The 13,293-nt window shown below is 47.6% G+C and overlaps 1 protein-coding gene across 1 annotated transcript in view; it reads left to right on the forward strand.

Annotated features, from left to right (window-relative positions):
* The window catches only part of LUC7L (LUC7 like), a 30,307-nt gene extending 17,092 nt beyond the window's left edge, over positions 1–13,215 (forward strand). Inside the window, exons 7-9 of the mRNA XM_088466701.1 lie at positions 2,694–2,782; positions 3,508–3,693; positions 12,113–13,215. Of these exons, the coding sequence (XP_088322827.1) occupies positions 2,694–2,782; positions 3,508–3,670 (252 nt within the window). The 3' untranslated portion in view covers positions 3,671–3,693; positions 12,113–13,215. The remainder of the gene's footprint in view (positions 1–2,693; positions 2,783–3,507; positions 3,694–12,112) is intronic.
* Positions 13,216–13,293: the final 78 nt, after the last annotated feature.

The raw sequence follows: 13,293 nt of genomic DNA on the forward strand, positions 1-13,293 counted from the left end.
CTGTGGAGGAGTTTATAAAAATGTTCACTATGGGAAATACATTTAGAGACACGAGAACATGTTTGTAATATTTGATGCCATTGAGTCATGGAGATAGAGCAGCAGAGGTCCTTCTCCCAATTTATCAGTGAGGGAAATATAATTGAAGTCTAAGGTTGTATTAGCAGTGAGTACCACCAGGTAATATTACCTTTACTCCCTGTTTTAAAAAGCTTCTCCCATAAATACTTAGGGAGTGGTAAAACCCCACTACACTTTTTTAATACACAAACTCACACACACATTTCTACACGTAGAAAGAGAGAACCGGGGGCTTATGTAATAGGTTGCGAGCCAGCGCCACAGCGGGAATTCATGCAGGTGTTCCCGTATTTTTAAAGACAAAAAAAAAAGCTGGTTTTGCCTGTAAAATGATTGCCAATTTAAAAATGCGGGAACACTTGCATGAATTCTCGCAGCATGCCAGCTGGCACCCTATTACATAAGCCCCCTGGGCGACTTATGATAAATGTGAAGGGATCCTTAAATTAAAATGAACACTATGCTGTACAATTTGAAACCTACTTGAAAATAGTAATACTTTTTGCAGGGGAGTTGGCAGTTGTGAAGTTTTCCTATATATGCTGTAATACCCAATAAATCGCCACTCTACCCCAAGTTTATACATTGCATCAACTGTTATATAAAGTTGTGTCCTTTTACACTTTGGCTTCAGCCACTCCAGGACTTGGCTGTTGCTCCAGGCCTCCTGCGCTGTATGGCTTAAAGACGCTTCAGTGTATATGGACACATCTGTCATTTCGTAAGTCATAACACTTAGTAAATTACTTAAAAAAAAAAAAAAGAGGCTGGTCCACTGTATGTAAACAATACAATGCTTTATTTGTAAGAAGTACAAAAAGAAGATTTTTGTTTTTACCTGTAAAATCCTTTTCTTCGAATCCATGGGGGACACTGGCTTAACCATGGAGTGTAGGTGGTGAGGTGGACTGGAGCACCAAACAGTTAAACTTTAATTCTCAGCAGACCAGGGTCCCTCTGCCCTATGAACTAACAGCAGTGCACAACAACCCTTCATGGCAGATGCATCATGGTGAGCGCCATGGATTCAAATAAAATGGTTCTACAGGTAAAAATAAAAATATAATTTTCTCTTCTCATCCATGGAGGACACAGGCTTAACTATGGGATGTCCCAAAGCAGGCTCCCTAAGGGAGGGGACGCTCCTGAGCTGCTCTAAAAACCCTTTGCCAAAAAGCTGCATCCGCAGAAGCAAAGGTGTCAAAGGAATAAAACTTGATAAAAGTATGGGCAGAGGTTCATGTGGCAGCATTACGTGGAGAACACCCTGCCGCAATCTGCCACTGGGACGGAAAGGGCCAAAACCTGTACTTTTATTAAGGAGAGATAGGGGCCCAAATCCAGTCCAGCCTGGTGAGACCTAAGGATCTGGGGTTGAAGTCGCGAGCCGAACACCAGTCAACGTATATCCTCCAAACTCTGTGATAAACTCTGGCCTGAAGCATGGTGCGAATGACGGACCATGAGAACCCCTTTGCTCACAGGACGGATGTCTCAAGAGCCACCCAGTCACAGCAAGACGTCCTATGTCTGGATGGAAGCACGGGCCCTGAGACACAGAAGATCCGGCCTGAGAGGAAGATGCAGGGTCAATGGAGAATATCCGTGTACCAAGATCTGCTTTGCCAATCCAGAGCCACTAAATAAAAAGAAAAGCTAAACAGACACACAAACATTAAATGCAAGAAATACTAGGCAAATGAATGCTCAACAAACCAACCCCAACAAGGGAGGAAGGAGCTAGCTGTAAAACCTGACTGCAGGGAGTGAGGTATAATAGGAGACAGTAGCTCAACTTCTTTCTGCGGAGGGGCTGAGGCAGGCAATGTCTTGCCCGCCCAGCTTCTCAGTGAGGAATGGGAGAGAAGAGGAGTAAATCCAGTGGCAGGGGGCATGCAGGAGGGGACATGCCAAACGGGTGGAGCAGGGGCTAACCGGGACGGCCTAACTCCCCCGTCTGGCATCAACCCCAGGGTAATGGTCACTACTTACAGTAGTGCCCTATTACCATAAAACTACCCTGGTGGTCTAGTGGGGGTGTGGAGAGGACCTGGCCCCCACTGTCCGTACCACCGGAGGCCTCTCTTCCTGATGGTTACATCCACAATATGTTGCTCCCTGCAAGTAGGGAGCCCCCCTTGTCTGCTTCCTGGTGTGCCAGTTGCTGCTCCTCCGGTGTGTGCTGGAGGCTAACTAGGGTCACTGACCCAGTCGCCAGTGCCCCGGCCACTAGCGCAGTGAGTGTTGGAGCAGCGATGGAGAAGTCAAGATGCTGACCCGCCAGCCACTCAGAAAATAAAACTAATATATAAATGTAATAAAAGAGGGGGGTTGTAACGCCCACAAAACCCGTACCCACTTCATGGGCATCAGACAAAAAAAAACTGGCCAGCTAGGCGTGGGATAGGGGAGAGGGAGCCTGGGCTGCTGTGAAGAAAAATTTAACTGTTTGTTTGGCGCCCAGCTCCAGCTCACCACCTTATATCCATGGTTAAGCCTGTGTCCCCCATGAATAAGAAGAGAAAGTATATTTTAGGTTTCAGTGACTTTCGTTCCATTCAGAGTGAAATATCTACTGACTTTAGGTATTTATTTTAAATTTTACAATTTAGAAAACGGTGGCAACCAAGCAGGAAAAACGGAACCAGGATCGCTTGCGGAGGAGAGAGGAACGAGATAAAGAAGAGAGATCGGGAAAGCGGTTAGTATTTGTTTGGAAACTGAGGAGAACAACTCTTCTGACCACTACCCACACCTTGCACTCTCTGTAATCTCTCTTTCTTTGTAAGAATAACTGTTTGGCTCTAGTGCAGAGGTTCTCAAATTCGGTCCTCAGGACCCCACATAGGTCACGTTTATCAGGTCACCTAGCAGGTGCACAGGTGTATTCATTACTGACACATTTTAAAAGTTCCACAAGTGGGAGTTAATTCACTTGTGATTCTGTGAGGAGACCTGGAAAACATGCACTGTTTGGGGTCCTGAGGACTGAGTTTGAGAACCTGTGCTCTTGTGCATCAGAGCATTTTGACATATGGCAGTTCCTACAGGCATCTCTTTTGCTCCACAGACTTTTAATTTAGTCACCATGAGGATCAGTAATTGCTATATCCCTTTGTGTTTCTGATGTATATTACTTGTGTTCATTCCCCAGTAAACCCTGCTTGGGTAGTTTACAGACAAAAACTGAACTGATAAAGAATAAATGAATGAGGCAAGCCTCATCATTCTAGTGTGCACAACACAGGAGTTTATATGATGTGGTAAGAACAGTCTTTATACCTTACTAGAAATGGTTCCACAGTGAATAACCACCAGTGTCTCAATGTCACTTTGAGAAGTGTATGAAATAAACTAGCTTTGGAACAGATTGTATGTGTTTTCTTATTTTCTGTCAAATGTAGTTAACGCCAATATTCATTTCAGGTCACGATCCAAGGAGCGGAAGAGACGAAGATCGCGATCCACTTCTCGTGAGAAGCGAAGGTCAAGGTCTAGGGATCGGCATAGACATCATCGTAGCCGCTCAGGAAGTCGCAACAAAAGTTACCATGGCAGTTCAAGAGATAGGGAACGATCAAAAAAATAATTACTGCTAAGACAGCTGAAAAGGTGAAGGGGGCATAATTGTGATTTTGCTGATCTATTTTAGCTTGTAAATTGAAAAGTATTGTGCTTTCTGTAAAAGTTGATCTAATCCTATAAGGAACGTATATTTTATATTTACAGATATGAATGTAATGCAGGCTACACAATACTGCTCCTTGGTCTCCACATAATCTTTTACCAATTTGGTGACAATAGCTGTGGGTGGTTAAATTGACGGATACAGCCATCCAGTGCTCTAACCAAGCGCTACATGTATGTGTGTACGAGGGGTGTGTTATTTACAAACAAAGTGAACATGAAATATTTTTTAAATATTCGCCAGAGGAGTCTATGCAAAGTTGCATGCGCTCAAACCACTTGTTGAAGCTGCTGGACCTATCTGAGCAGGTATGTCTTCTACATGCTGGATGAAGTTCTCCAACGCAGGTACTGGTGACTCAAATCGAATCCCATGCATCTTGCATTTGATTTGTAGGAACACTAAGAAGTCACAGGTGTCTGTACGGCAGATGACCAAGCTCCTGTATGCTTTCATAGGCCAGAAAATCCACCACTTTCCTTTACTTGTGGGCAGGTGCGTTATGATGAAGGGCACCACAAGCGTGAGTTCTTGGACGACACTTGGAATTTGTTTCTAGCACTTGCAACAGACATTGGTTTGTCAACCAGTCCCCAGTGACGGTGTGCTGCTGCACGAGTGGTACAGTAGCTACATGACCTATCTTGGTCACAAAAACAGCCACCATCTGCTTGGCTGCACTCACGTTGGAACTTCTGTGGTGTGCCACCTCCAACTGGGGTCCACTGAGCCGACTGTTTGGTCTCTGGTTTGATACTATAGATCCAGGATTCATCACCACTGATGACCTCCCAGACAGTTTGAGCAACAACCATCAAACCTGGCCCACATGTTGCCTCTTCAAGTCACCCAAGCCTTCACCTGCTCTTGAGTCAGCTGATGTTGCACCCAGCGTGCATGAATCCTTGCTCAGGCCAAGCTTTTCATGGAGTATCTAGCTGATGGATCCCGATGAGATGCCTATCTCCTTCTCTAACTGGGCCACGGTCACTCTGGCGTCCGCCTCAACTATGGCCCGCACGGCAGCAGTGTTGTCCACGGTGATGGTGGTTATTCTGCAAACCGCTCGCTCTGAATCAGGGCCCTCCTACCTCCTGGCCGCTCGTATAGCTGTGGGTGACCAAAAAGATGGTCGCGACCATCGGACTTGTGACGAGACCCTGCGGTAGGGTTTCGCTGCCACAAGCCCAGGAGTGCTTTTGGCTCTATCTGTGCCCTGAAATTTCGCAAGAACTTTAGTCAGAGATCACAGTTCACAACCAGACAGTCAGACTGTGTCTACTCTACCTATGCACTGCACATCCAGATACTTATTGCACACTCCTTGTATGTATCTAATCTTGTCTGGTGTACAGTATTTCTAAAAAGGTCCCCGTCCTCACTGCTAATAACCAAGAATGCTAAATAAGAGCTTTCCCACCCCCCCCCCCTCTTCCATTAAGGGGCCTATTTCTGAATGATGAAATACAAAAGATATCTATTGAAAATTCCGGTGGCTCTGCTGAAAGATATGTCATGTACATGACAGATTTTTGCAAAAGATGAACGATATCGCATGATATCATTCAGGGAGTGGATTTCTACATCAGGGTCCATAGGGCGTCCACAGGGTTGACCTTGGGGTATAGCTTGATCTGGATCCACGGGCACCACGCAGTCAAAGCTTTCACTGCTCCCAGGATGCACTTGGGTCCATCCTCCTCTATACCCCGAGCCACAGGCACCTCAGTTTTAGTTGGTGCCTGGCCGGAGTCGGTCACCCTGTCGCAGTGGGGCTGCAGGAGCATTTTTTTTTTTTTTCTGATTTTTTTTTTACACTGTTAAGAGGGCCAGCATCAGACTGTCCTTTAGGACGTCCACGCTGCCGCTCCTACTCCCCGCTGGCGCCGCGACGCCAGTACAGATCGGGGTATCGCGGCGGGACCCTAGAGTCTGTACTAGCCGGGCTCTGGGGACTCCCATGACTGCGCCGGAAGCGCCGGGGATCAAGGTGGCCCGCGGATACTTAAAATGCAGTCGGATGCCTCCAGTCTCTGGGGACAGACCGGAGGCGCTAGCAGCGGCCTCAGGCTCACCCCCTCAGAGGCATACCCCGCGTGACCGCTAGACCACCAGGGTGACAGGCCAACAGCGGGACCGGCAACCCTGGGGTTAATTGCTAGCCAGGGGAGGCAGCCTTCCCTGTCTAGCGGCTACTCCCCTCAGCTCAACGCGCCTTTCTACTCGGGTGTGGCGTCGTTGAGCTGCTCTTATCTCCACTCCTCCTCTGAGGTCTTCGGCGGCCATCTTCTTTTGGCAGACATCACAGATCTCCCAGGCGATACAAGTGGACCGGTCCCCCTGTGTACCTTTCCCCTGCTAAAGGACAGTGTACACAGCGCTATAGCCCTCCCAGACACTGAATCTGGGAGGTTGATTGTAGCGAAAGGTGCAGTGAGTATATCTTCTCTGCATTGTATGTGACTTTTGCTAGTGCCGCCTGTCTGTGACTTATTTCTACTTACTGTCAGCTTATACCTATCCCTTTCCTTCTCCTACGGCCCGGCAGGTGTGTGGGGGAGGGGCGTTTTTCTGTGAAACTCGCTTACATAAAACAAGTATTTGTGAGGTCAGTCACATACAGTTGTGTGCTACACAGTTCCATATTGTGGGCTGTTTGTGTTGCATACTGGTGAGTGTGCGGGTGTTAACGCCATAATTCCTCTGGTGATTCGTATTCATTGAGTATTTACTGTATCATGTCTGATGAGGAGATTGAGCACTCCGTGGCTCCTGTGTTGTGTTCCTGCAGACGCTGTTCTGCGGGAGTTGATAGGGACGATTTACCTCAAGATGGTCTGTGCGAGCGGTGCCAGCTGGTACCTGGCCCCTCTAAACCCCTTATATCGCAGGATCCTCCTTGGGCGATGTTTTCCCAGGTGCTGGCGGCAATTGCGGACCGTTTATCGGTCCCAACAACGCTCCCTTCTAGGGCGTTGCCCCAGCCCACCATCACCTGTTCCCCGGGTATTCCGCAGTTATTGCTGTCTCCCACCGGATCCCAGACTGTGGGTCCCTATACAGGGCTGCCTGTGTATGTTCAGTCTCCCCCTGTGACGCAGCAGTCTGTGGTGCCATTTCAGAGTTTTCCTCAGGTGACTCCTCCACCCTGGGTGGATGTTCTCTCCAGCTCTGTACAAAGTCTGGCGGCCTCATCTTCGGCATTTGTCGATGTTACATAGTGATGTGCCACCAAGGGCGTCCAAGCGGCATGTTGTGGGTTGACTGACGGCGCCATTGCCTGACTCGGATGTGTCTTCAGATGACGGAGAGATTCATGAGGACTCTGATGCCATGGGCCAGGAGGTAGAGACTAAGTCCTCCATTAATGTGCCAGCATTGGTTAGGGCGGTGCTTGCTATCCTCCATATAGAGGATGATGCGCCGGCTCCTAGGTCGAAGTATCCTAATTTTAAAAAAGCTAAGGTAACTTCTAATGTTTTTCCACTGTCTGACCAATTGACGGATCATATGGCGGTGGCCTGGCAGTTGCCCAGTAAGAGATTCCAACCACAGAAAAGGTTGGTGTCTAATTATACTTTTCCTGAAGCTCATTGCAGGAAATGGGAAACCCCACCGGTGGTGGATTCCCATGTCACCCGCTTGATTAAAAGCGCTACACTGCCATTGCCATCTGTCTCATCTTTGAAGGATCCCACGGACAGGAAGGTGGAGACTTGTTTGAGGTCCATTTACTCTCTCTCAGGGACGGTGGCTCGCCTGTCCATTGCCATATCCTGGGTGGCTAAAGCCATCGAGAGCTGGGCCAACGCTTTGGAGGATACCTTTCCTGAGGATGCTCCGGATATCCAGAGAGCGTTAATAGGACAGATGAGGCATGCGGCTTCCTATATTGGGGAGGCGTCGGATGCCAGTCTGCTGACTTCTAGGGTTTCGGCTGCAGCTCTGTCTGCTCGTCGGTCCTTGTGGCTGAGGTCCTGGAAGGCTGATGCAGACTCTAAAAAGGGCCTGGAGGCTTTGCCTTTTAATGGAGAGTTGCTATTTGTTCCCGACTTGGACAAAATAGTGGATACCCTGGCTAAATCCAAGTCGGCCTTCCTCCCTTCGGCTTCAGCGCCGGCTAAGGTGAGGAGCTCTGCTTTTCGGTCCTTTCGGGTTCAGGGTAAGGCCAAGGGTCAGTCCTTCCCGAGGCATTCGGCGACCAAGGCCGCCTCGAAGCCCAAGAAGTAAGCATGGAGTGCTAGGCGCCCTTCTTCCAAGCAGGAGGATAAACCTGCTGCCTGATGGGACGGGCCTCCCTCTGGGGGACCCCAGAGTGGGAGGCAGACTTCTTCAATTCGCCCAGTGCTGGCACAATACCACCACGGATGCCTGGGTTCGAGAAGTAGTCTCCCAGAGGTACACCCTGTCTTTTCGGCTCAGGCCGCCCCACCAGTTTTTCTGCACGAGTTCTTCTCTGGACAAGACCAATGCCTCACAGATTCAGGTAGCTATAGAGTCCTTGCTGCAAGCAGGGGTCATTGTTCCCATTCCACAGTCTCAACGTGGGACGGCGTACTACTCTACTCTGTTTCTGGTGCAGAAGCCCAATAGTTCTCATCGCCCTATCCTCAATTTGAAGTCTCTAAACAAATACCTCAGCGTTCCCAACTTCAGGATGGAAACGTTACGTTCCATCATTCTGGCGATGGAACCTGGGGATTACATGGTCTCCCTGGATATCCAGGATGCCTACCTCCACGTGCCCATAGCACCTGCACACCTGAGGTTTGCTGTTCTGCAACATCATTACCAGTTTTGGGCGTTGCCCTTTGGTCTTTCCACGGCTCCGAGGGTGTTCACCAAGGTGATGGCAATTGTGGCCGCCCACCTTCGGAGCCAGGGTATATGGCTGTTGCCGTATCTGGACGTATCTTCTTCTGCTGGCGAGCTCCCCGGAGGTACTGCTTCGACATCTCCACCTGACCATTGCTTGTCTTCAAGCACACGGGTGGTTAATAAATTGGAAAAAGTCCTCTCTGATCCCATCACAATGGATGGTCCATTTGGGGAGCCCTTCTGGATTCTCGTCAGCAAAGGATCTTCCTGACTCTGGAAAAGGTCTCCTCCCTACAGCTGAGGATACACAGTTGCCTGAGCAGTTGCAGGGTGTCGGTCCACTCAGCGATGAGAGTTCTAGGGTCCATGGTGTCGGCATTCGACATGGTGGAATTTGCCCAGTTCCATTCCAGACCCCTGCAGGGGCAGATTCTATCAGAATGGAACGGGTTACCTCACCGGATCTTCTCAGAGACTGGTGTTGTCTTCGGAAGTGCGCCTGTCTCTAGCTTGGTGGCTTCAGACAGCTCATCTCATCGAGGGTCGCCCCTTTTGAATCCCGGACTGGGTTCTGCTCACAGCAGATGCCAGTCTCCGGGGTTGGGGGGCAGTGACCGGCTCGTTGTCTCTTCAGGGCCGTTGGTCTGCGGAGGAAGCAACTTTTCCCATAAACGTTTTGGAGCTGCGGGCCGTGTACAGGGCTCTGTCATCAGGCACCGCTCTTCACGGAAGGGCGGTTCAGGTGCAATCCGACAACGCCACTACGGTGGCATACATCAATCACCAGGGAGGAACTCTCTGTCGAGCAGCGATGTCGGAGGTGTCTCGCATCCTGGCTTGGGTGGAATGTCACCTTCCTGCAATCTCGGCAGTCTTCATCCCAGGAGCCCTCAATTGGGAGGCGGACTTTCTCAGCCATCACGACGTGCATCCCGGGGAATGGTCACTTCACCCGGAGGTATTTCAACTTCTCGTGGACAAATGGGGACTGCCGGAGTTGGACCTGATTGCCTCCCGTCAAATTACAAGTTGCCCATGTACAGCTCAAGGACAAGAGACGCAGGCGCAAGTCTGGTGGATGCGCTGTCCGTGAAATGGATATTTCACCTAGCGTACCTGTTTCCTCCGATCTCCCTGCTGCCTTGGGTACTACGAAAAATCAAACAAGACTGAGGCACGTTTTGCTGGTGGCTCCAGCTTGGCCCAGACGTCCTTGGTACTCCGATCTCAGGAGCTTGACAAAAGATGTTCTGTATCTTCTGCCTCAGCGTCGGAACCTGCTGTCTAAGGGGCCCTGCCTTTACCCGGATCTGGGTCGGCTGTCTTAAGGTCCCGGGGCTTTTCAAGCTATGTCATCAGTACCATGCTGAGGGCGCGTAAGCCCACTTCAGCACGGATTTACCATAGAGTGTGGCACACTTACTTTCAGTGTTGTGAGTCCAGAAACTTTGATCCTCATGTGTTAAGGGTTTCTAGGATTCTGGCATTTCTTCAGTCAGGACTGGACCTGGGCTTACGTCTTGCATCCCTGAAGGTTCATGTGTCGGCTTTGTCAGTGTGGTTTCAACATAGAATCGCTACACTGCCTGATGTACACACCTTTTTCCAGGGGGTTCTTAGAATCCAGCCTCCCTTTGTGCCTCCAGTGGCTCCATGGGATTTGGTGGTGGTTCTTCGGGTCCTGCAGGGCCGCCTTTTGAACCCCTTGAGTCGGTTGGCCTCAACTGATTGCTTCAGCCAGGAGGGTGTCAGAGTTGGGGGCGCTCTCCTGTAGTCCCCCCTTCTTGATTTTTCACCAGGACAGAGCGATGCTTCGCACTTGTCCTGAGTTTTTGCCTAAAGTGGTGTCTAAGTTCCACATCAATCAGGAACTTGTGGTGCCAGCTTTTCAGTCCCCTGATCTTCCAGCTGGTGAGACTTCGTTGAACTTTGTCCGTGCTCTCAGAATTTATGTGGACCGGAAGGCTTCTGTTAGGAGGTCCGATTCTTTGTTTGTCCTCTTTGGTTTTTACAGGAGGGGTTGGCCTGCCAACAAACAAACTGTTGCCCGTTGGCTTTGTTCTGTTATTCGTGAGGCTTATATACAGGAAGGTTTACCTGTTCCAGCCTCTGTTAAGGCTCATTCCACTCGGTCTGTGGGTCCTTCTTGGGCTGCTAGACGTGGTACCTCCGCTGTTCAGCTATGTAAGGCGGCCACTTGGCCTTCCATTCAGACATTTTTGAGGTTTTAGGCGTTTGACACCTTTGCCTCTCAGGATGCATCCTTCGGGCGCAGGATTCTCCTTTCTGCACAGGAGCGTTCCCGCCCTTAGTTGAACTGCTTTGGGACATCCCCAAGGTCAACCCTGTGGACCCCCTATGGACCCTGAAGTAGAAAACGAGATGTGGTAAGAACTTACCTTTGTTATCTCTGTTTCTACGAAGTCCATAGGGTCCACAGGGCGCCCGCCCTGATGCAGCTGGCTGGACCCAAGTGCCTCCTGGGAGTAGTGAAAGCTTTAAGTACGTGGTCCAGATCCAGCTATACCCCAAGGTCAACCCTGTGGACCCTATGGACTTCGTAGAAACAGAGATAACAAAGGTAAGTTCTTACCATATCTCCCGGTTTTTTTCACTCCAGTGCTTTGTAGCTGCTGTTAATATCGTTCGTCGTTCGTCATTTACCACATACAAACTGCCAGATATTTCTAATATCTGGCAGCGATATGAGATAATTGACCAACATGTTGGAGAGATGAAAGATAAAATTTATCGGCCGCGGGAGTGCGCATCTGTCATTGTTCAGGGCCTATCCATTAGAAGATAAATTGAACGACTGAACGATATATCGTTCAGTCGTTCCACTTATCTGCTAATGGATAGCAGAAATGATTACACTAGCCAGGAATGATTTGGCCAAGTCAGATAATCTTTTTATGTGTGTGGCTAGCTTAACAATGACATGGGGTTTAACCTTCTTAGAAAAAGCATTATTGTTATTGCTTGCTTGTTTACAATTGTAAATGTGACTATTACCGGTGTAGAATATTTAATCTTATGTTTATTAATCCGTATAGAAAAGTGAAAACAAAACCGCATGAAATTATTTTAAACTAGGGATGTGCAGGCTCGGATAGGTTCGAGTTTGCACGCTGAGTTCGGATTTTTCCCTCCAAAAAAACGGAACTCAGAAAGAGGCAAAACGTCATCTTGCATGGACAAACATCATCTTGCATGGACAAACATCATCTTGCATGGACAAACATCATCATTCCATTTGTTATCTCTGTTATGATGTTTGTCCATGCAAGATGACGTTTTGCCTCTTTCTGAGTTCCGTTTTTTTGGAGGGAAAAATCCGAACTCAGCGTGCAAACTCGAACCTATCCGTGCCTGCACATCCCTAGTTTAAACCAAAACATACACCTTAAAGTTGTTGTTACATTGCATATAACTAACCTTTCTACCATTATTTCTGCTGATTTGTACAGTTTGATTTTGGTTTGTAAATATACTTTCTTTTTTTTGTCCCCCTTTGTCTTTTAGATCAGATGAGATCACACAAGCACCGTATTTGAGTCTTGAAGTCTGACTTTGCATATGGGGAACTTGCAGTACTTCAAATAACATTCTTTGTGTTGTATTTTTAAGTAATCGAGCAATGTTCTATAAATGATAATAAAGCTTTTTTCTTACTGAAAACTCACATTTGATAAACCTAATTTTTTTATTGTTTTCAAAATAGCTATGTTACAAAATTATATTCTGCTTGCCCTCAGTTTGAAAGTAGTTGGAGTATAATTAAAATATTTGTTTAGTGTATGAATTTTGTTTTATTGTGGGTTTTTATTGTTTGATTAAATTTTATTTTTTTCTGGTTGGGGAGGGAGGATGGATGGGGAGTTTGTAACATACCAAAAACTGTTAATGTAGTTTTCATGTGGTTTAAACCTGTATAACATATTTGTAGATAAATAGTATTCAGTCTAAACATGTTTGCTTCTGTAGTAATAGCCACTGCCTTGTCTCTCCCCTCACTCACTCTAAGGGCAATGCTAGCCAGTTGTTTCAGCACACCGCTTTTCTGACCAGACGACCAGAGCTACAGTTGTACAGATGAATCATTCTAATCAGTATAATGCCACAGTACCGGAGTGGTTCATCGCTTCAGATCACAGCTGTTTATGGTCAGAAAACGGCGGTGGGGGTTTAACAACCCTTATGAATTGGCCCTAAGTAATGTGTCTGCACTCCCCCATTGCTACATGTCTGATCATACATGTTTGGTTAAAAATTGTTCAACTTTGTTTAGACTTAGGGGAAAAAGGTTTAAATATTATTGCTTCAGAGAAATAAAGAGATGTGCAGAAGAAAATGAACCACACAGCACTCGTGTTATGACCCTAGCTTGCAGATGTTAGAATAGATGGTACACAGAGTGTACAGTATCTGGCTTACATTCAGAAACCTTGTCTTTGGGCCTCCAAAAGCTGTAATAAGTGATTTGCTCATGTTGCAGAAACTGCATTACATGCATCAAAACCTACTGTTGTACTTTGTGGCTGAAGCTATGTAGATCCTGAAGCTATGTAGATTGATTTGTTGACTTGGTAAATAAAACCATTTGCAATTTTTGTATCCACTACAAATGTCCTGGGAGTGACATGTTTTTCTTTTTTTGGACACATCAAACTTTTGTTTCTTTGAAAGATAAATGTGGACAGAAT

The sequence above is a fragment of the Taudactylus pleione genome, unplaced genomic scaffold, assembly GCF_031769625.1.
Source record: "Taudactylus pleione unplaced genomic scaffold, aTauple2 ptg000066l, whole genome shotgun sequence".
In the NCBI taxonomy this organism is placed as follows: domain Eukaryota; kingdom Metazoa; phylum Chordata; class Amphibia; order Anura; family Myobatrachidae; genus Taudactylus; species Taudactylus pleione.